This window comes from Micromys minutus (assembly GCF_963924665.1).
Source record: "Micromys minutus genome assembly, chromosome: 19".
NCBI classification, from domain to species: Eukaryota; Metazoa; Chordata; class Mammalia; order Rodentia; family Muridae; genus Micromys; species Micromys minutus.
The window spans coordinates 45705510-45726490 of NC_137954.1; the positions used below are offsets into that span (position 1 = coordinate 45705510).

The following is a 20981-nucleotide window of genomic DNA, read 5'->3' on the forward strand; positions in this document are numbered from 1 at the left end:
ACCTCACTTACATGTTCTTCCCAGATGATTCTAGGCCTTGTGTTATATATAAGTTACATTGTCTATCACAGCTTCTTTTTGCTAAACTGTTCATTCTTTTTTCTATGTATTGTTTCAGATTTTATTTAAAGTTGTTTATGCTCACCTGTAGATTATATGAACTTTCCTCTCACATTTTCTATATAGGCTTCTTGAGGGTCAGCTATTGGTGATTATTCTGAAAGCTTGGTTATATAATGCTTTTCTGATTATTCATGATTCTCACATTCTTACAATGATCTCTACATACCTGTGTAAGACTCCCCAAAGAGGGAGAGCCTCACTCCAGTCCTAGGAATCAATGTCCACCTCACAAACCACTGAAGTCAGAATTTGATGCAACACAGCAGGTTTTATTCGGGAACCTGCTAGCTGGGGCTCAACTCAGGCCTCCATTCGGAGAGACTGGAGAAGAGCCCAAGCCTAAAATCACACAAGCTTATAAAGGCACAAACCACAATACCCAGGAGGGGAGGGGGAGGAGGGACTTCCCAGGGGGAGCACTTCTCACGGGCTATTTCCAGGTGGCCAGGATATGGTCCGTCGGTAACTGGAGAAATGTCCCTTATCTGGCACACACACAGCTGCACTTCTCAGGGATGTCTTGCGGGTTTCCGCCCCGATGGCACTCCCTTGGGGTCCATAAGTTCAGGTTCTCAGGCCCCGAGTGGAGAAAGGCCAACTTAAAATTTTCCATCTTTACATATGAGTAAGTAGCCACCTCTGTCAATCTTTATAGTGTATTTCAGAAGGCAGAGTCTGCGGGTGGTTTATCTGATAATTACCTTACATGGTTGTTCACAGGGGCCTGTTTTACCGGGTCATCATGAGGCCGTTTTCAACCTGGGATGTAGTGGGGAGGGGGACAGTGGGTAAAGGTAGTAAGAAGCCTGAAACACCTCTAGAGATGGTAAACTTCAGTGAATTTTTAAATAGTCACACAGAATAATTTATCATCAATTACAAAACAAAATGAAAGTCTATACCCATAAGCAGAACGTGACATTTAAGCACTGTAGTGATGTGCACAATGTTTTAGTGAATCCCCTTTGGTCCAGTGCTCAGTTCAGCGGATTACCCTTCCTTTGCCATGTTAGAACACAAGGTCCGTCAGTCAACATGTTTGAGATGAAGCTGCAGTCACTCACTGATGATCAAAGACACACAGGTGGTCAGGAAATGAAGCTTTATTGTTTTAAGCCACTAAGATTTGGGGATAATTTGCAAGAAGAATGATGTAGCCTGATATGACTCACACACAACCAAAATCTGATGAGAAATTATTTAGAAAAGAAAAAACCTTATTTTTAGCTGTCCAGAATCTGCCACTCAGAAATCAATCTGAAAGCTAATTGGCCTCCTTAAATAGGACAAGAAAAGTGGGCCAATTTCAAGTCAGATGATCTGAAAAGAGACTTGAAAGAAAGTGGCTTCATTGAGATGACAAAGGACACATAACAACTGACCCTGTAGGTACTGCAGTAGGCTCCCTTCTGAACTCTGCTCTGCAGGCTGAGGCTCCTATAACCACTCCCTTTTAGTTTCTTTCTAAAATCCTATCTGTGATTTCTTTGATTTGTGATATGAGGTCAGAGACTTTACTCTTTTCCCTGACAGTCACCAGCCCTTTAGCTGGAGTATGTTCTACTGCTGCAGTGGATCCAAGTGTGGCTCCCAGTACCCAACCTGGCTGGTGCTTCAGTGCATCCGATACCCTTGCCTAGCTTTTACACAAACTGTGCTCACAATACAAATTTTAAAAGTTCCAATGCTAAGTTGGAGAGATGGTTAAGAACACTGACTGCTCTTTCAGAGGTCCTGAGTTCAATTCCCAGCAACCACATGGTGGCTCACAACCATCTGTAATGGGATCCGATGCCCTCTTCTAGTGTGTCTGAAGACAGCAACAGTATACTCGCATACATGAAATAAATAAATCTTAAAAAAATTCCAATGTCACAAATAAAGTTTCATTTCATGTATGTTACTGTTTACTCAACATTTATTAACTAAACTATAATAAGTTTAAATTTATTTAAAGGTGGTTAATTGTTGAAAAATTGGAAGAGAAAATGCAGTACCAACATAGAAAAAAGGTTTGAGACTTTGTTACTAGAATTTAATTCCTAACCATGTATTTTGTTTGTTCTGTGAGAAATTTCTGAATTGTACACATTGTATACTCCTGTTACATATATTTATTTGTATTCAAACATATAACAACTTTAGGAAGGTTTAAAATAAACTTTCAGAATTTAGTTATTAACATAGTACCAAGATCTCTCTTCTATACAATCTATTTTAATAGATAAAATACTTACAAACTATAAATATATACATTCTATGCAAGCATTTGAAATTACTTTTGGTATTTACTAACTTAAAAACTCGAGAACTTGATTTGAAGAATCCAGTAGACTAAAAGTCTGTTTCTCGAGAGAACTGTGGTCTTCTACCAATGCAGAGATTTTTGAATTTCTATATTCTAAGAGTTCATGATCCTTGCTTGATATCAGTAATTCATTATCAGCTATCCCAATTGCTGCATCTTCCAGCAGAATATTTGCCTGGTGTGTTCCGACTGGGATTTCAGGTAGTCCAATGTAGTCGTGGTCTGCCACGATTGAACCTTGCAAGAGGTAAAGACTGTCTGAAAGAGAAAGATCAACGTTTCATTTTACAATCGCAGGGAAACAATTTTAAAATTAAACATTAAGTGAGGAACAAAGCTTAAAGCAAAAATAAAAATAAGTGATCAATAGTAACTTGAAAAGCTCTTAGCAAAGTGAGCATTAGAGTAAACATCCTTAACCCTAGCACCCGGGAGGCAGAGGCAAACACCTCCCACCCTGCACCTGCTCCTCAAACACTCCAACCTCTTATCCATTAAGCATAGACACTCACGAAAGAGAACAAAACTATGTGCACATACCCCTCCCCACACTAAGAACGCAGGAATACTAAACATACTGAAATAAAGCTTCCTGTTTCCGTGACTGCTCTTCGGCGTTTATCATCTATACAGGACACGGAGCAGCAGTAGTACAGATTAGAACAAAATTACAGCACTATAACTTTGATTCTGATGATATGCTTAATGCACTTCTACAAAGCATTTCTGTGTGAATTAATACCACTCTTTTTAGCCAACTGAATTGCTACACTATATATTTCTAATTTCAGATGCTGTCCAATTTGTACAGAATTCATAGTATTACAATTATACCAATGAGTTATAACATAAAGCCATAAAGTAGATGAAGAGAAAGTAGGCAAAATCTGACTCATGTGACAGGAATGTGTCTAGAAGGCACCGTACTGTGAGGCAGCTAAACTTTTAAGTTTTTTGATAGCAAAAAAACCTTAGGAATGTTCAGGGTCTACCTAATCTACACTTAACAGGGAAACTTCTTGGTATTTTGTTATTCTTTTGCAAACTCCTCATTAACCCTCGGGGAAAAAAGCTTTAAAATAAGTTGTTAAACTAATACTAAAGTAACACTGTCCTTCAATATAAAGAATACAACAGAAACCATTTCTGTCAGGTCTGATACCTAATTCAACACAACAAGGAACTCATGTACCATAACTCATTAATCATCCCTGCATTCTCTCTGGATCTTCTTCCAAACATTAACAGATTCTCTTGAAGACTTTAATAGCTTATAGAACCCTCCAATCTAAGTTTAAGAACTGAAGACTAACTGTTCATTTAGATCAGAGAACAGTGGGAGTCATGCCAGCTTTGGTAGCATGTTTGAAAAAATGACCCCCTCTCGAAATTCACACATTTAAAAACTTAAAATTTATAAACTTCAGTAGCTCTTAGAAATCCACACTATAAGCAGGCAGCATGAGTGGGCATGTATAAGAGTCTCTGTAAACATGAAGGCCAACAGAGAAACACTCTACAAGAGGCAGGAAGGAAATCTGCTCCAACACAACTTAGCCAGAATGGCTCAAAGCATCTGGAGTCTGACACAGGCCATTTATTTTAGCCATATTTAAACATAGCAAAATTTTGGGAAAAAAGTTTCCTGGCGATAATGAACTCAATCCCATGGTACAACCAAACCTAAGACATGTTTACACTGAAACTCTTTACAAAGTACATATGGCCTCTTCCATAAAGATGGGCATTGTTGACTCCAGAACAATTCTTAAGAAGAGAGTCTAGGGAGATTGCTAAGGTAGATATAATAGCCTGTCCAATCAGGACTGGTTCAGCACTAATATAAAGTCCAATTGGTCCAGACTGTTATAAAGTACAAGTGACATCTCTCATAGGATGGTTTCTTTACTGAGTGAGAGGTAATGCTCAAGATCTAGAGGATAAAGAAACATAATAGTCTGGGGAATTGAGGTGAGGCCTGGCCCTACAGATACTAAAACCGTACCAGGTTATAAGCTACATCCATTCCCAGCAGTCTGGTGGGAAAACAGGTGTGTGAGACAACAAAATAACTGATTATTTTCAAACTTTTACATTCCATTCCTCTTGTGGATATATAAAACAACTATAACTTGATACTATATTAATATTGTTATAATGTTAATGGTGTCAATAGTGAACTGGAGGACTCTGGGTCTGGAGAGTATGTAGCTGCAGGACACAGAAACAATTTCTCTGCATACAGTGTATTACCAATAATATGTAGCTCATGAGTTTCGTGCACAATACTTGCTTTATTATAAAAGCATTAACTGTTGTAGCACAATAAAAGTCTCCCAATTGTCTACCCATTAATCTCACCAACCTGTGAATATGTTGCTTTACATTGCAAAAAGGAATCTGGGAAGTCATAAAATTAAAGCTGCCAGTCAATAAGGGAGATCATCTTAAAATATCTGTGTGGATCCAAAAACAAACATCCTCAAATGCAAAAGAGGAAGACATTTGAGGAATCGCTGGCTTTGAGAGAAGAAGAAAAGGAATACATCAAGAAGCAAAGGAAGTATTTAGAAGCTACAGATGACAAGGAAATCTATCCTCTTCTCTCTGGATATTCTAGAAACATGATTCTGTCAATGCCTTGATTTTAGCCTCATAGACCTCATGTAGAAATTCTACAGTCCCTACATTTATGGCAACAGACGAAGAGTGCTACTTGAAGCACTGAGCCTGTGGGAAACTGTTATGGCAGCAATATAAAACTTACATAAGAAAAATTATTTCATAAATGAGCTTTTAATCATGAGAGAGAGAATAAGATGGTAACTTCTAGGTGAGGCCGATCTATCATCAACAAAGAAGACAAATTTAAAACCAGAATGTGTTGGACAGGGCAATGCCACACTTATCCCTTTTAAGAGATTATGATTACAAAGGAACACTAGTATATTTTTGAAATTCTTATCAAAATAAGTACCTTAAAGTGCTCAATATCAAATTAGACAAAACAGCAAACAGGTCTGCTTAAAATAGCATTAACAAATACTTTTAACCTAGCATGACTGAATGTGTCAACATAGTATTATGTTCCAGAAACAGACGACAGGAACTTGGCAGTGTAAGTCCATCTGTTTTAGTTTGTGACTCTAACACAGCCAAGAAATCAATAGTCATAAAGAGTAACATGATAGATATGAACAGATACTTAAACTCTTTTTGGACATGGGATGTTTAGATTCATGTCAAATAAAAAATGTCTGATGGTTAAAGATACTGTCTTGATTAAATTCACTTTGTGGACTCTTCAAAGTCAGCTGTTAAAGTAGTAAAGGCTTTGAGGAAAATGTATGATGCCACAGGAAAAGATGGAAAAGCCATTATGTCTGCCAATGAAACACACACACACACACACACACACACACATACACCACGGATCAAATATGACTGAAGAGCTAGTTTGTAGCATGGTTGGTAGGAAATTTTACAACATACCCACCTATCAACTTGAAATGCCTATGTTCACACTACTAATAGTAACATTATAAGTTTCTTGTATTATTATAAGAAACATTTCCAGAAAGTTTAAATGTGTGTTCTGTCTTAGTCAAAGTTTCTATTTCTGCACAAACATCATGACCAAGAAGCAAGTTGAGGAGGAAAGGGTTTATTCAGCTCACACTTCCATATCACTGTTCATCACCAAAGGAAATCAGGACTGGAAACTATGCAAGTCAGGAAGCAGGAGCTGATGCAGAGGCCATGGAGGGATGTTACTTACTGGCTTGCTTCCCCTGGCTTGCTCAGCTTTCTTTCTTATAGAACCCAGGTCTACCAGCCCAGGGATGGCACCACCCACAATGAGCTGGGCCCTCCCCCCTTGATCACTAGTTGAGAAAATGCCTTACAGCTGGATCTCATGGAGGCATTTCCTCAACTGAGGCTCCTTTCTCTGTGGTAACTCCAGCTTGTGTCAAATTGACACAAAACCAGCTAGTACATGTTCTCAACTTGTTTCTGAAATACTCAGAAGGAAAATAATTTGACTTCCTTTCTAAATATCTCAGATAAGAGAAAAACTGAAGACTCTTGAACAAGACCCTGGCACTGCAACACTTTATAGGCAAATCTTGTATGAATGTAGGTTACCATCTTAGAAGGAAACATGTTCTGAACATGAAGGGCTGAGAAGAAAACTTTGTGCAATCAAAGAACTCATAGAATCCCTTCCTCCCTACTTAGCTTACAGAAGGGAGGTTCTGTCAACAGCTCTGAAGTGAGAAGACACAGAGAAATGAATGTACTGTGCTTACAAGGAGACAAATGAAGTTACCCACGTTTGGAGTTAGACCAGTCTAAGACAAGTCTGTAACTTCCACCACAAGAAAGAAAAGTACCAAGAGCTTGTAACAGAAGAGCAGGGTACAGATCAGAGTAGAGAACTCAGAAGAACTCATATACTGAAGAGCCCCAGAAGGGCTTCATATCTCAACACAGGAATAGGGTTAAGCACCGGTTATTCCTTGTTGCTTGTTAGTATATCTATTAAGTAGCTTGTTTATGATATTTACAAATACATTGCATCAGTGTTAGATGTAGTTTGCATGTGAATATAACTGCACAGGTATTACTGTCTAGCATACATTTATTGTACAGAATGAGCAGAGTTTATGATATGCATGCATGAAAATGGCATAATTTACAGAAAAATACATCTTTACAGAAAAAGCATAATTATAAAAAAAATCAAATAATTTCTCTCATTTATCTAACTCAGAGAAGCTCAAGGGAACAAACACATTAGGATAATTAATATAATCTTGCTGAAGTAGAGGGCTTAATGTGAAAACCATGACACGATGCTATTTAAGTCCTATAAGGGAAAACGTTAAAGGTTAGGATGCTCTCTGGCAGAGTTTGGAGACTTTGAATGGAATATAATGGTTTAATTCTGAGTGTTCTCCGTCCTCCACCTTAAGCCATGACTTATGACTTTGTGAAGCAACATTAAAAGGAAACAGTTTTAAAGTTCCCTTAGCTCACAACTAGATTCTGGATGCTTGTCTTTGGCAATAATGATGTTTTTCCACATAAAATAAGGCAGCAGGTAATAGGACAGTATGCAAAATTGAAATAAAATCTCTTATTTGAAACAGGTTCAGCATTTTTATAGCAGTTATGAAAAGTACACTAGACAAAACAAAAACCCTGCTTTGGGGCTGGAGAGAAGGCTCAGAGGTTGAGAGCACTGACTGCTCTTCCAAAGGTCCTGAGTTCAATTCCCAGCAACCACACAGTGGCTCACAACCATCTGTAATGAAATCTGGTGCCCTCTTCTGACTTGCAGGAAGAATGCTGTATAATAATAAATAAATCTTTTTTTTTTTCATTTTTACACTCAAGATTTTATTCCCCTCCTGGCCCACCCTCCTATTGTTCCACATCCCATGCCTGCCCTGTCTCCACGAAGATGTCCTCATCCCACCCACTCTGCCAGACCTCTAAACTCCCTGGAGCCTCCGGTCTTTTGAGGGTTAGGTGCATCTTCTCTGACAGAACCCAGAACGGAGAGTCCTCTGCTGTACATGTGTTGGGGGACTCAAAAATAAATCTTTTAAAAAAAACCTGTTTTATTTGCTTTCATATTATATAACAACATCAATCAATCAACCAATCACTCATCAATCAATTGCATATGCTTGTTTCCTAATGAGAGAGGAAGAAAGAGTGGATTAGGCTGGGTGGGGAAGTGGGAGGTACTGAGAGTAGTTAGAGAAGGGGAAAAGGTAATCAGAAGATATTGTATGAAAAAAAATCAGGATGTATTGTATAAAAAAATCTATTTTCAACAAAAAAGTAAAAAGAAAAATGTGTTTGTAAAAGTACATTCTAATCAAACAGACTCCTTGAGAGAAGGAAAACTCTGTCAAATTTCATAAAACCTAGATGGAGAGGATTTTAACTAAAGGAAGGAAGTTTGCTTGAAAGTTTAATCTTTCGTCTTCAAACCAGAACACTAGAGAGGAAGCGGACACTTACCCTGCTCACTGGACTCTCTGACATAGGGCCTGAGGTGGGACATTTTGATGGGCCGTTTGAGCCTGGCTCCAGTGTTGTCCCTGAGGACAGCACACCCGCTCTCTGTGATGTAGTCAATGACACAAGGCCCGACCCACTCAGACTGGAAGCGGCCGTCCTTCCACCAGTTCTTCCTCTGCCGCAAAACCTCGTGTCCCACTTTTAAATGGAAGGGATTTAACTGCTTTGTTTTCTTTTTAACAACTTTGGTTTTACTAAGTTCATCCGAATTGTTGCTCTCCATCTGTAAATGTAAAAAGTAATTATGACAGGCCTTACATGTAAAGGCATACACTGATTAGACTATGGCTATGATATTTACTGAATTGCTCCTGAAATGAAGGATGGAATCCTAATGCGTTTTAAAAATACTTCAAAGTCAGTATTGATACTCTGTGTACACAGAACAATAAAGCAAGCTGAGTGATTCTGAGTACTTGGACTAGTTTCAAGTAGAGTACAAAATTCTCCAACTGCTCTAGCAGATTGGAAACCAGGTCTACCCAATGTCTCCAATTCATGACTTTCCTGTGTGTCTCTCACAACCTCACAGCTTATAGGCAGACTGTCTGGGGTTTGGGAAGCACGTTCAGTGGCAAATGCCTGAGACACACTCATGAGGACCTGGGTCATATTCCCAGCATGCACCGAACACAGCATCACATGTTGTAACCCCCGCAGCTGGGGGAAAGGAGGTGGAAAGGGGTGGGACTGATCATCCAGCTGCTCTCTGCTTAGCTGCTCCAGCTGCGCCAGTTTCAGTGAGCAACCTCGGCTCAAAATATAAGGAAGATATTACATGTCCATTACTAGTTTCCAAACAAACACTTGCTCACACATGAGCATATGCATAATATAAACTCTTTTCCCTTTATTTTTTGCTTAAGGGCACATTGTGGCCACATGCTGAGATTTTAGACCTAACTCCTCTTTTGTAGGGCTTCACAGTGTAGGTAGGGTCACCTGGCCCGCTGCTGGTGTCTTGTTCTCCAGCACTCCGTCAGCCTCTCTAACCGCAGCTACGATTCTGGCAAACACACTTGTCCCTTCACCTCCGTCTTGAGGAGGACACTCCAACACGCAAGGGTTCCGATTGAACATTTGGAAATATGGAGTGGTTTTAGTAGGCTCCTATTTTCAAGAAAAACAGAAAACTTGTAATAAAATAAAACAAAAAACCCTTTCATAAGTAAGCAGAAGTCAGAAATTATTCATACTAGAAAGGCACATACCGCGTGAGTCACATTGAAGGCAAAGGAAAGAGCTGGTAGATGCTCGTCCCAGTTATCTGGGTGCTCCACACAGTGTTTCTCGAGGAATGCTCTGACTGTGCTCGGTGTACTTTCAGATGCATTAACACTTCCAGAAGCTTGAGAAATTACAATCTCTTTTGCACCAAATAATCTATATAGTTCTACATTGATCTAAAAAGTATGAAAAAGAAAACTGACTGCTTAAAGTTCATACTTTCCCACTGATTTAAAAAGGTTTTCAAGATCCCACAGTTTGCTTCCATTGACCGCAGGCATTCAGATAAAATACGTACACATTTGGGTGAAGTCCTACAGCCTGAGTCTGAGCCACACATTAGTTTTGTCTTGCAGTTTTATCATTACATGCCAGGATTTATGATTGCTACCTTCATTTTAAAGACACAAGCTTAAGTTTCGGGAATCTAGGCATCAGACCTAGCGTATATCCACAAAAGAAATGAAAGGACAGAATTCAAAGTTGATTCTGTGGTCATGCACCTGTAACTCAGACACTGTAAGTGAAACACCTATTCCCCTGCCTTGGTGTTCTCAGTGGTTGTTATTTAGTTTAATTTAGAACTGTCCCCTGAATACTTTCTCTGTGAAAAAAATATTTAATACAAATAACTCAAAATAATTAAAAAGGTAAGGTTTATGGAAAAAAAGCATGTTTGTGTGACACACACAGTTCCCAAGACCCTCAGAGGGGAGACATGGTCACATGAAAGCTACGGCAGAGAAAGGTTTAAGTTAAAGTTGCTGTACAAACTCAGCAGCACTAGCTCCCCTCCCCATCCTCCCTTATTTACTGCCACAGAAGTATTAAGGCCAGGGCTCTGGCAGCCACACTGTCAGACAAGACTGACAATTCCACTGCAAAGATCGAGAACAGGAGGCTGGAGCCTGGGTCCCACAGATGCTCAGCTTTAATGCTAACCTCGTATGTCTTACACTTACCTGAGTACAAAACCAACTTCTACTTCACTTTTGAGTTTGGGAAGGGAGAGGAATGCGTTATTGCTTGTACCTGAGCATGACCTTACCCACTCTTACGTGGGACACTATAGGACTCTTCAGTCACGTGACCACTCTATGAGTATTTGAGGAAATTTAGATTTTGTATTCATAAATTTAATTAACTGTTGAGGAAACTACTTCTACATGCTGTTTTCCACTGTGCTCCTACTTTACTCCATGTGACTACTGAATGACTCAGTATGCTATGATTAATCTGTGACATTAGTAAAGACTTTTAGTTTATATACATATTAAGAAGAATACATAAGTATACATACATATGCATATTTAGTTAGTATCTATAATAACACAGGTACCCATGGAAATATATAATATGTACATATAAAATTATTCTTAAATATTTTTAACACGATATAAATATGTTCAATTTTTTTTTTTTTTTTATTTTTGGTTCATCTTAAGCTTGAGGTGAGAAAGTATTATTTGAGCCAATCATCTCATTTGAGTTTGAAGATGTCAAAAGATTGGCTTACAACAAATCTAGTAGCACACGATATATAGCTCCATATCAACAGCAATCCCTTTCAGTGTATTAGCACCTATAAAGCACAAAGCTCTGGTAGGGTGACGCACGCTCCCAAACTTTTTCCTACCTGATCAATGAAGTCATCTCTTTGGTCCATTATTATTTTCTCAGGAGGTCCGTATAGGAAAAATATATTGATAATAGCTTTAGAAATTTCTGATGCTGAAACATCACATAAAGGCAAAATCATAACCCATTTTGTGAACAAATCTGTCATGATTATAGCATACACATGACTTCTGGTGCTTGCATGAAAAGGTCCCATCAGATCAACAGTAACTACTCTCCACGGGTTTCCCACCGTGGGAAGGTGCTGCTGAGGTGCTACGATAACTGTACTTTTTGCTACTTGGCAATGCTGACAAGCATATACCTACAGAGAGGCACACAATAAGGAAAATGCACGTGAGTGTTAAGATAGTCACTACAATATAAATCAGTTTCATAAAGCAGAATCTTAACATGGTCTACAGGTTCTTTGTGTCTTAAAGGAAGTTCCTTGGCCTGAGAAGAGCCCATTAAATGATACCTTTTATTTGGAACACCAGGCAAATATCAGTCACAACAGCTGTGTAGCTCCTTAGTCCAAACAGCTGCAGCACAGGGGCTCCTCCCTGCTGCTCGGATTAGAGTCTCAGTGGGGTTCTACTCAAGTGAAATGCAATTCTAGTTCCTATTCAAATATACACTGAATCAAGATCTCAAATGAGTTTGCTATTATTTTACCTTTAGTTGACAATGTCTACCACTAGCTGTGGTGGTGCATTCAGTAGAACTTTGAGAATGCAGGTGCTGAAAGACTGCCATGGTCACAGAGTCTGTGACCTGGTCAAACAAACCCAGCTGGGTTACACAGTAAGAACTTATCTCAAAAAAGAAAAAGGAAGAATACAAAAAGGAAAACCTCATCTCCTAATGGGCTATGAAGCAATATACCCCCCCTTTTTAATAATTTTAAGCCACCATGGAACGATGTAATAAATTATACATAAAAATTATACTTTTTCCTACAAATTCTATTCTACAGTTTATTCATTCATCTATTTCACTGATATATGTTGTATATTTTAATGCTGTATGTTTATATACTGTAATTCCTGGGAAAAAACCTAGTTATCATGAGCCTTTCTTTTAATATCAGTGGTTCTCAACCTGTGGGCTGAGACCCTACTGGGTGGCATATCACATATCCTGCATATCAGCTCTTTACACTACGAGACATAAGAGTAGCAAAGTTCTAGTTATGAAGTAGAAATGAAATCATTTTATGGTTGAGGTCACTACAATGAAGAAACTATTTTTAACAATCCCAGCATTAGGAAGGTTGAGAACCACTGCTAACTAATTTATAGACTGTACTGTTTTTAAAACATTTCCAGAATTTTACTTAGGAAATTATTTTCAAAGCAAGTTCACAAAACTTCCTCATTATGATCAAAGTAAGTTGTTTCACGGTAACAGGTGGGAGGAGAGATGGTGTTAAGCAGAAGCATGCATGAGAAATAAAAGTGGTGAGTCTGGACAGTCCTCATCATCTGATGCCCCACCAGCTCACTTCCCAGCTTGAATGTACTCCCCAGCTATAAACAGCACGGCTTTAAAAAGAGCATCTTTTCTCAAACTGTAACCACTTGGTGGACATTTTACTGAATGCTGTACAGAACGCTTAGAATACTAATAGTTTGGGTTTAGGGTCCTGCTATTTAGATTTGATTCCTTCCTTCCATTCTTTAGATTTTTTTGGGGGGGGGGGACTTGTTTTTATTTGTTTTGTTTTGTTTTTTTAAGATAGGGTTTCTCTGTGTAGCCCTGGCTGCCCTGAACTTGTTCTGGAGACTACGCTGGCCTCAAACTCAGAGATCCACCTGCCTCTGCCTTCCAAGCGATGGGACTAAAGGTATGCACCACCATGGCCTGGCTGATCTGATGCTTTCCTATCTTAAGGCAGGATAGGGACAAAAGCTGAGAGCTCACACTGGAACTGATTTACTGTGAAGAGACTTGTTTTCATCATATAAAAAGTCACTCATGATGGTGCTAAGGATGGCTGCAAAAACTTCAACTTCACCTGAATTTGTCTGCAAAATAGAGCATTAATTCTCAACAAACCTGTCAAAATATTGTACTTTCTTAGTTTAATTTATACTCTACTGATTTAAAGTAGTTATAAAGGGCAGTGAAGTTACCTTTAAATACTTTCTTAGTGCCAAACAAATGTGTAACGTACTTACTCCGCAGGTGATATGCGCAGTTATAGAAGCTGCACTGACCTCTGTAATTATTAGAGACAATAAAACATTGCCAGTCACTGTGGAAGCCATACCCACTGCTTGACATCATTGGTCACGGATGTCCAATAGTAGCTGGACTCCACTAGAGTGAGGGTTCTGGAGATGCCGTGGTGCACGCCGGGGCCGTTCTCATGGCACTCCCTCAGCACTTTCTTCTTCTCCTCTTCTGAAACAACCACCAACCGACTCTGCTTTCTGTCTTTTCCAACATAAAACAGCTTTTTTTCTGAAATGAATGACATAAAGAATATAAATTTCAAAGCTTCATAGTGGTAAGACAATTATAGCCTTAACTTAAAGCTATGAAGATTTAAAATTTTATTCTCGTAAAATCTTTCCTTAAAACCAAATTATTTACTTTTAATAATATTTCCATGCATTCTGAAGATTCAGGACCACTACCTGCTATAATCTGTAGGTATCAACAGAAATGGAGTGACCTTGCTCAGCAAATCAAGTGCTAACTATGAGAATATGGCATGACCTTCCCATGGACGCACTCAAATTGTGGAAGCTAAAGGTATTAAAATGGCTTAGGTAATAAAATGAGTTCTTCACTGATGAGATGCTTTTGGTACAAGCTTTTCTGTAAATCTCATTTTAGCTGTTTTGTGTATGTGTGTGTGGTTGTTTGCTTGTTTTTTTTTTTGTTTTTGTTTTTGTTTGTTTCTTTTTTGTAGGCAATACCCTTCTCTTTCTTGTTCTGATTGGAGTAAAGTTAGGGATGGTATAGTGGGAGGGACACAATTCTCAGTTCTCTTTCTTAGATACCTAAGTGAAGGAGCAAGCGGGGAACGGGGGCGTGGGAAGGACCATTATTTCTCAGCTCATGTGGAGTAACTATGCAGACCAAAATACATCAAGACACTAAGATGATTAGTAAACAGAAACGCTATCTTACTCAATACACCTCCAAGGCCTACCATATGATTGGCACACCACAGAAATTCAGTAAGCATTTTTGACATGACATGTCCACTTTAGTGTAAGAGGTCTGCCTATTGTTAAGAATAGGAGTTACTGACAGAAAACTGTATAGGGATATATGAACAAAAGTTTACCTATGACCTTAGAATTTATAACCTTATAGTCTGCCCTGATTTGGAGAAAGCCTAATGCTTTATCTCCAGGCAAAACCTCCATTAATAGCACTAATTCATTTGGTGTCTGTTGACTGCGCCTTTTGCTTATCTCATGCTGTTCGCTTTCGGCAAAGCTGTTGAAGCTTTGATAACTGCCCTGCTGCCTCTCAAATATTTAATGTGTTGATGGAGGGTCAATGCAAGAAAACAAATGTAAGCCTGAGAATAAGTAAAAGGCACAGTGTGAGGAGAGAGGGACTATGCTCAGACATGGATAGTTACATCCTTCCAGTCTTTTGGTAAGCAAACTATCTGTCAATAGTGTCTTACTACCTATTAAATAATTTTATCAGAACTATGGCATTGTTGTCTGAAGGTGAATCCTATAAGAACCATTAGGTAGCAAAAACAAGGGAAATTACTATTTTTTTTTCATGGTTATTCCTTTTGATCTATAATTTAACAGGGCATTTTCTTTCTTAGGTTTATTTTTTACTTTAAACTGGAGTGGGTGTACATGCAATCGAGTGCTGAACACTCGAAGGCTGGAGGCTGAGGGGTGGCTGTGGACTGCCCAGCAAAGGCACTGGAAAACGGGCTTGATCCGCACATGCTCTTGGCTGCTAAGCCATCTCTCCAGCCTCTTCATGTCTTCATGCTTACCAGCCTTCAGTTACTTTACTGTTTTGCTTTACTTCTGAGTATAATCTGCCATTTAACTGATAACCACTTAGCAACAACCGAGTTTCTAGAGACTCTCCAAGGGTTTTACGACTCATGGAAAAGAACCATAACGTGAGATTCAGACACTGGTCTCACCTTTGAAGGCAAATTTCTTAGCTGCTCGTCTGATGCCACTCCTCTCGCTTGGCAGTGTGGTTGGGTGGTACTCCCCTGTGCGCTTGTAGTACGCTATCTGCTTAAGGTGAAGGTCACCGTTCTTCCCACTACGGACCATCGTGAGCCTAGGAAGGATTATTTAAAGATGTTGCTTAAATGACAAGCTAATTCTGTTACTATTTCAGTTCAGGCTTCTGTCACATTTCTGCTTCTGCATGAATTGAGCATTCCCAGAATATTATCTGTGAAGGGGGTAATTGCAGAAGAGAACAGGGACGAGAATGATGTCTACAAACGGAAGCATCTGAGTGCTACTTTTGAGATCTAGCACAACAAATGATCTTGTCTCTTCTTCATGTGACGTAAGTAATGAAAAAAAAAACAGAAAATACGAGGAAAGAGAAGGACGTTAGTGAGTGAGTGTGGTGAGTATACCTCTAAGTTAGGCTTCGCGTCTCTTGTTGGCATCAAAAAATGTCATTCACAGAGGCTGATTTTTGGTATGTGCTATTTAAGGAGGGAAACATAATCTTACATTACCTTGAAACATATTTGAGATTACTGCAAAGTAAAAGCAAAACTCTGATCAAATCACATTTGGTATTATAACTGGTTAAGTGATAGATGATAGTGGCTCAGCAACGGGTTTTCACATGCTCTGGACTATAAGCCTTTCATTTAACAAAAGTAGCAAAAGTGAAAATAATGTCCCTTTCCATTATGGACTACTGTTAATATGGGGACCTTTCTAAAGCAAAAAGAGATTTTTGTCTCTCACATTGTCAATGGCAAGAATGACACTATCAACTGAAGCATGCACACTGACTTCTGGTCCTTCTTTCCTGGCTGCCATGTTCCACATTGGCCCTGCAAGGTCGTATTTGTAGTTCTCTGGTAGACACTGTCCAGCATACGGCAATCTGGAACATGGTAGCCATGGGGTTCTCCTTGCAGAACAAGTCAGGGTATGTTCCTCTCGGCTGCTAGTTCTCCCCTCCCCCTCTCCACACAGTGAATGTATTCTCTGCTTCCCGATGGAACCCTGATATCAATTTCAAAATTCTAAAAACAAGGTGGATGTGTACTGCTCATTAAAATACCTAAGGATTGTGATGACTAATCTTGGTTGTCAGGTTGAAACACCAGGGGAAAGGGAGCCTCAACTGTATGACTGCCTCTACCAAATTGGAGGGAGGTCACCACATAAGCCTCTGTAATGCTAAGATAGTCCTATCAGAACCTACACAGGTCAATTTAGTTATAAGGTATTATCGTTAAACAATAAATTTTAGTTTACCTCTTTTTAGAGACAGGGTTTTGATGAAGCTCAGGCTTTCCCTGAGACTTGTCATCCTCCTTCCTTAGCTTTAAGTCTTAGAAATAGAGGCATGCATTGCGGTACCTTGAATATCCATCCCACTTTCAACTAGAGCTATCAGCCATTTTACAGTAGATGGCTATACTTCAAGCAAATGACAAACGTAGTTATCATGGTTTCTCAAGCATCTCTAAAAGGATAAACCATGACGTACTTAGCGGGATGGTACTTGACTAGGATGTATAAAGCCCTGGTTTTAAATCCCAACTGCACACATGCACAGTATAGCCATGCACAGACAGAAAGGCACAGAGGGGTGGACCATCCCCCAACCGTGACACACACATACGTGATTATCTGGCACATGCCAGACACAAAATCGAAGATACAATGATAACCAACAAAACACATATCCTCCCAACTCTTGTGAAACTTACACTATAGTAGGGTTAGAGACTATTTTGAAAGTTAAGCTCATAGTAGTTAAAAACTGGAAGGGACCTAAGTGCCCAGTGACAAACCTAAGGAAAATATGACACACACATAATGAAATATTATTCTGCCTTAAAAAGAGCTAATTCTAACACATGCAAGGATATGGATATATCTTGAGGATATTATGCTAAGTAATTTTTTTAAAGGCAAAGTTATCAAATTCATATTAACAGAAATTAGGATGGTGGTTTCTAGGAACTGAGGCTATGGGTGGTTGATAGAGAAGTTACCATCTAATGGTGTTTGGCAGAGCCAGTACTAGCCTGGGGCCAACTGGAGCTTCTCCCTGAGGCCCTGATGTGAGGAGGAACACAGTTCCTTTTCTAAAAGCTGGAGTATGCTTGGGGCCAGGGCCTGGGGCAGTGTAGCTTTGGGTCTGGACAAGCCAGCTCTTACCACAGAGAGGAGCTGTGGGTAGCAGTACCGAGGCCGCTGTGTAGTCAGTGGTGCTCTGGGGACACTCCATGTTCCTTCTGCGCACCGTGAGCTGATCAGAAACATTTCTGCTGCCTCAGTCTCGCCGTGTGACAGCGCCTTCCACTGACACAGCCCCACTTCTTCACTGGACTTCTAAGATGCTGTACTTCTTAAACTTGCCTGGCATAAACTATCAGCTCTGGCAGATCCCTGATCCTAGCTTTATTATCGCCTTTTTCCTCTGTTCCTCTGGTTGTCCCCGTAAAACCTTGTCACCGAAGAACTACCTATTGGTCCGGGTCAATATAAGTACTTTATTACAATCTAAAACATATTATTTTCACCACCACCATCATCATTACTGTGGCAGCTCACGAAGTAGTAGGATTGTTTGGGTTTCTCATTCACACTCAGTTCCTTCTGGCCCCACCTCCCCCCACCCCTCTCTCCCTATTCCTCTTCCACCTCCGCACTCTTTGTGTTCTTTTCCACGTTCATGTCTCGTGTTCAACTGATCTCCATCACCTTCTTTTCCCACTCATGGAGCCTTTTCTCCTTTCCTGATCCCTACACATAACCATCCCTAAATCAACACATTTATGTCTCAAAATCAGAGCTAAGAAAAGTACATCTGAACACTGGAGGGCATCTTATACTCGCCTTTTTCAGCCTGAGCTAACTTACTTAGGGCAGTATTTTCCAGTTCCACTCCTTGTGGCTTTTGAAATTTTCATAGTTTTATTTCTCTCTATGGCTGAATAAAAGCCCATGACTTGTGTGTTCTACACTTTTATCACCCACACATTCTACAATGGAATCTGCACTCACCCCATTTCCTTGCTAATGTGAATGGGACAGTTGTAAGCAAAGACATGCTTACTGTGTCTCTGTGGAAAGATTCAGATATCCTGGATATGCCCAGGAGCTAGAGCAGTGGGTCTAGTGGAGGTTAGTTTGGGTCTGTGAGAGGCCCCAGGCTTGCTTCCGTACTGCTGCCCCAGTTCATACCCCGCCAGAACTGAGAAGAGCCCCCTCTCTCCCACCTGTCCTGCCTTTGTTCTCATTTGATCTCTTTGGATGGAATTCCAAATTTATCTTAATCTGCATTTACCTAGTGGATAAAGATGTTCAACAATTTTAAAACATAGTCTTGGTTACTTGTATTTCTCTTTTGAGAATTTTCCACAGAGTTCTTTGCCCAGTTATAAAATTGGATTCTTTATTTTCTCCTCAGTATTTTGACTTCTCTGCATATCCCAGGCAGCAATCCTCTACTTGATAGCACTGAGTGTTATGGAAGACGCTGCACTGTTGCCGAGAATACACAAACATGTATGTATGGGACGTTTGGAGGGCATGGACCAGGAAGGAAGAATTTCATATGTGTGACATTTATGTAGGTCTTAGTGACCATGCTTGTAAAAAGGACATAGTAATTGTCCCTCCTTTTCTAAAAACAAAAAAATAAAAATAATGCATTTTAAAGTCTTTTACATATAGTAAGATGACATAAATCATTGTTTTATTTATATATTTTCCTTCAGGTTGTTTAACTAGAAACTTCTTTCTCAAAATCTACAGAAAGATATAAAATATTTCATTCGTGTGATTAATATTTTAGAAGAATAACTGTTTTACTGTTAATGGTAAAGTCCAGAAGACCTGGTGAGAGATGTTTCTTGCTGATTTTCTGTTCCTTTTTAGGGTGTCTGTAGCCAAGGCTGTCCTGGAACTAGGTAGACTGGACTGGCTTTACACTCATTACACAGTAATTTGGGATTAGAACTTTGACTTTTGAATTATTCTGCTTTAATCTCTGAAAAACTGCACACGTACAATTTACATATTATCTGGGAAAATGCTGGGAGAAGACTGAAGAGGCATTCCTCCAAACCAAATCCTGCCTAATTTAAGCGACGAAATCCCTGTATTTCCTTACGCATAGAAATAAAGCCGCGCAGGAAAAAATCATGTCCATTAAGAAAATTCTCTACCGGGTTTTGAATTGTCTTCGATGGGAGAATTCAGAGATTTTTAAAAGTGTATTTTCCCTTTAGGGCTTTAAGGGTCCCCACCACCCCAAACCCCCTTGAGCTCGTTCCTTGACTCTGGTGTTGGTTTTCACACCGAATGGTGACTAAGATGCAGGACGAGACTCCAGCTTCAGACAAGCGCCACACTGAGTTTTGACTGCAGTCTAGCTTTCTCCGCTGCCGGCGAGGGAGCGCTCGGCAAGCCTTTTGACACCTAGTTAACTGACCCCTGAGGGCTAGGTCCAGCTAATCCTTGCATAAGCAGGAAAAGGCCCGATGACAACTCAATTAGAGTCACCACCTCCCAGAGCCCAGTAGTCCTCGCCTCTTCGCAGTCACAATCCGCGGCGCTGTGAAGTTCAAGGCCCTCCCGCCCCAACGGCGCCTGCGCGAAACCTCCACTCGTCAAACCCGTCCTGAGAGCAGTCGAAGGGGACCGTTTTAAAGTTATTGGAAGGTTACGTCTCAGTTTTCAAAAAAAGAAAAGAAAGAAAACTAGGTATGACAGAGCACGCTAGAACGACCACTCACCGAAGTGGTCCTAAATGCAAACGGCAGGTTTTAACTCTCCTCTCGCGATTTATCTGGTGCTACCGGAAGCGGAACTACTGGGGTCGCAGTTCTGGTGAGCGTCGTGGAACAGGAAGTCTCCAAGAGGATCGTTGGTCCGCCGGAAACTGTTCCGGCCGGTGCAGTTTCCGTGTGCGACCTGTGGAGGGCGGGCAGGGAAGAGGCGTGTCCGAGGCTCTAGAGGTGTACTGGTGCCAGCCGTTCCGCGGCGGCCGGAGAGGGAAGATTCAGGTCCACGCCTCCGAGAGCCGCCTCTGCATGAACATCCTACCCTTGCCCCCGCAATTAAAGGGGAGGAACCGAAACCTGGATGGGCTCAGACACCTGCCACAGATCGCTTGATGAGCGCAGCCTGGCAGGTGAGGACCCCGAGATCCGACTTCGACCGCCTCCGCCGCCTTCAGGTGTTTGCTTTGTCTGCTCCACTCCGCCGACCCCCAGACACGTGCTCTTGCAAGAGCCGAGAACTGTAGCGAACTGCCGCGTGGTTTTGGACGAGTGACAGCTCGAGGGTCCTTTTCAGGCTTCATTTCTTCTCCACTTCCCGCGTCGCTTCCTCTTTGCGTTGCTAGAGTTTGAAAAAGCCCGAAATTGCAGTCCAGCTAGTAGGGA

The 20981-nt window shown here is 40.4% G+C and overlaps 1 protein-coding gene across 3 annotated transcripts; it reads right to left on the minus strand.

Annotated features, from left to right (window-relative positions):
• Window positions 1–1383: 1383 nt before the first annotated feature.
• GIN1 (gypsy retrotransposon integrase 1) lies at window positions 1384–20412 on the minus strand. 3 transcript variants are annotated; one of them, XM_080932877.1, is made up of 8 exons: window positions 20331–20412; window positions 15516–15661; window positions 13647–13840; window positions 11391–11696; window positions 9739–9930; window positions 9470–9637; window positions 8468–8750; window positions 1384–2689 (listed from the first exon to the last, which is right to left on the minus strand). In XM_080932877.1, the coding sequence occupies exons 2-8, from the start codon at window positions 15652–15654 to the stop codon at window positions 2415–2417; spliced, it is 1557 nt and encodes a 518-aa protein (XP_080789003.1). In that variant the 5' UTR covers window positions 15655–15661; window positions 20331–20412; the 3' UTR covers window positions 1384–2414. The 3 variants fall into 3 exon arrangements, with proteins under 3 accessions (XP_080789003.1, XP_080789004.1, XP_080789005.1); XM_080932878.1 differs by lacking the exon at window positions 20331–20412 and adding an exon at window positions 17746–17785; XM_080932879.1 differs by having other exon boundaries at window positions 2435–2685.
• Between the last annotated feature and the right edge of the window lie 569 nt (window positions 20413–20981).

Coding starts and splice junctions, on each gene's coding strand:
- GIN1 (XM_080932877.1), bottom strand. CDS start 15,654: ATGGTCCGTAGTGGGAAGAACGGTGACCTTCACCTTAAGCAGATAGCG. Junction 11,697..13,646: donor CCAATGATGTCAAGCAGTGG/GTATGGCTTCCA, acceptor GCCTCTCTGTAG/GTATATGCTTGTCAGCATTG. Junction 9,931..11,390: donor GAGATGACTTCATTGATCAG/GTAGGAAAAAGT, acceptor CATACTTTTTAG/ATCAATGTAGAACTATATAG.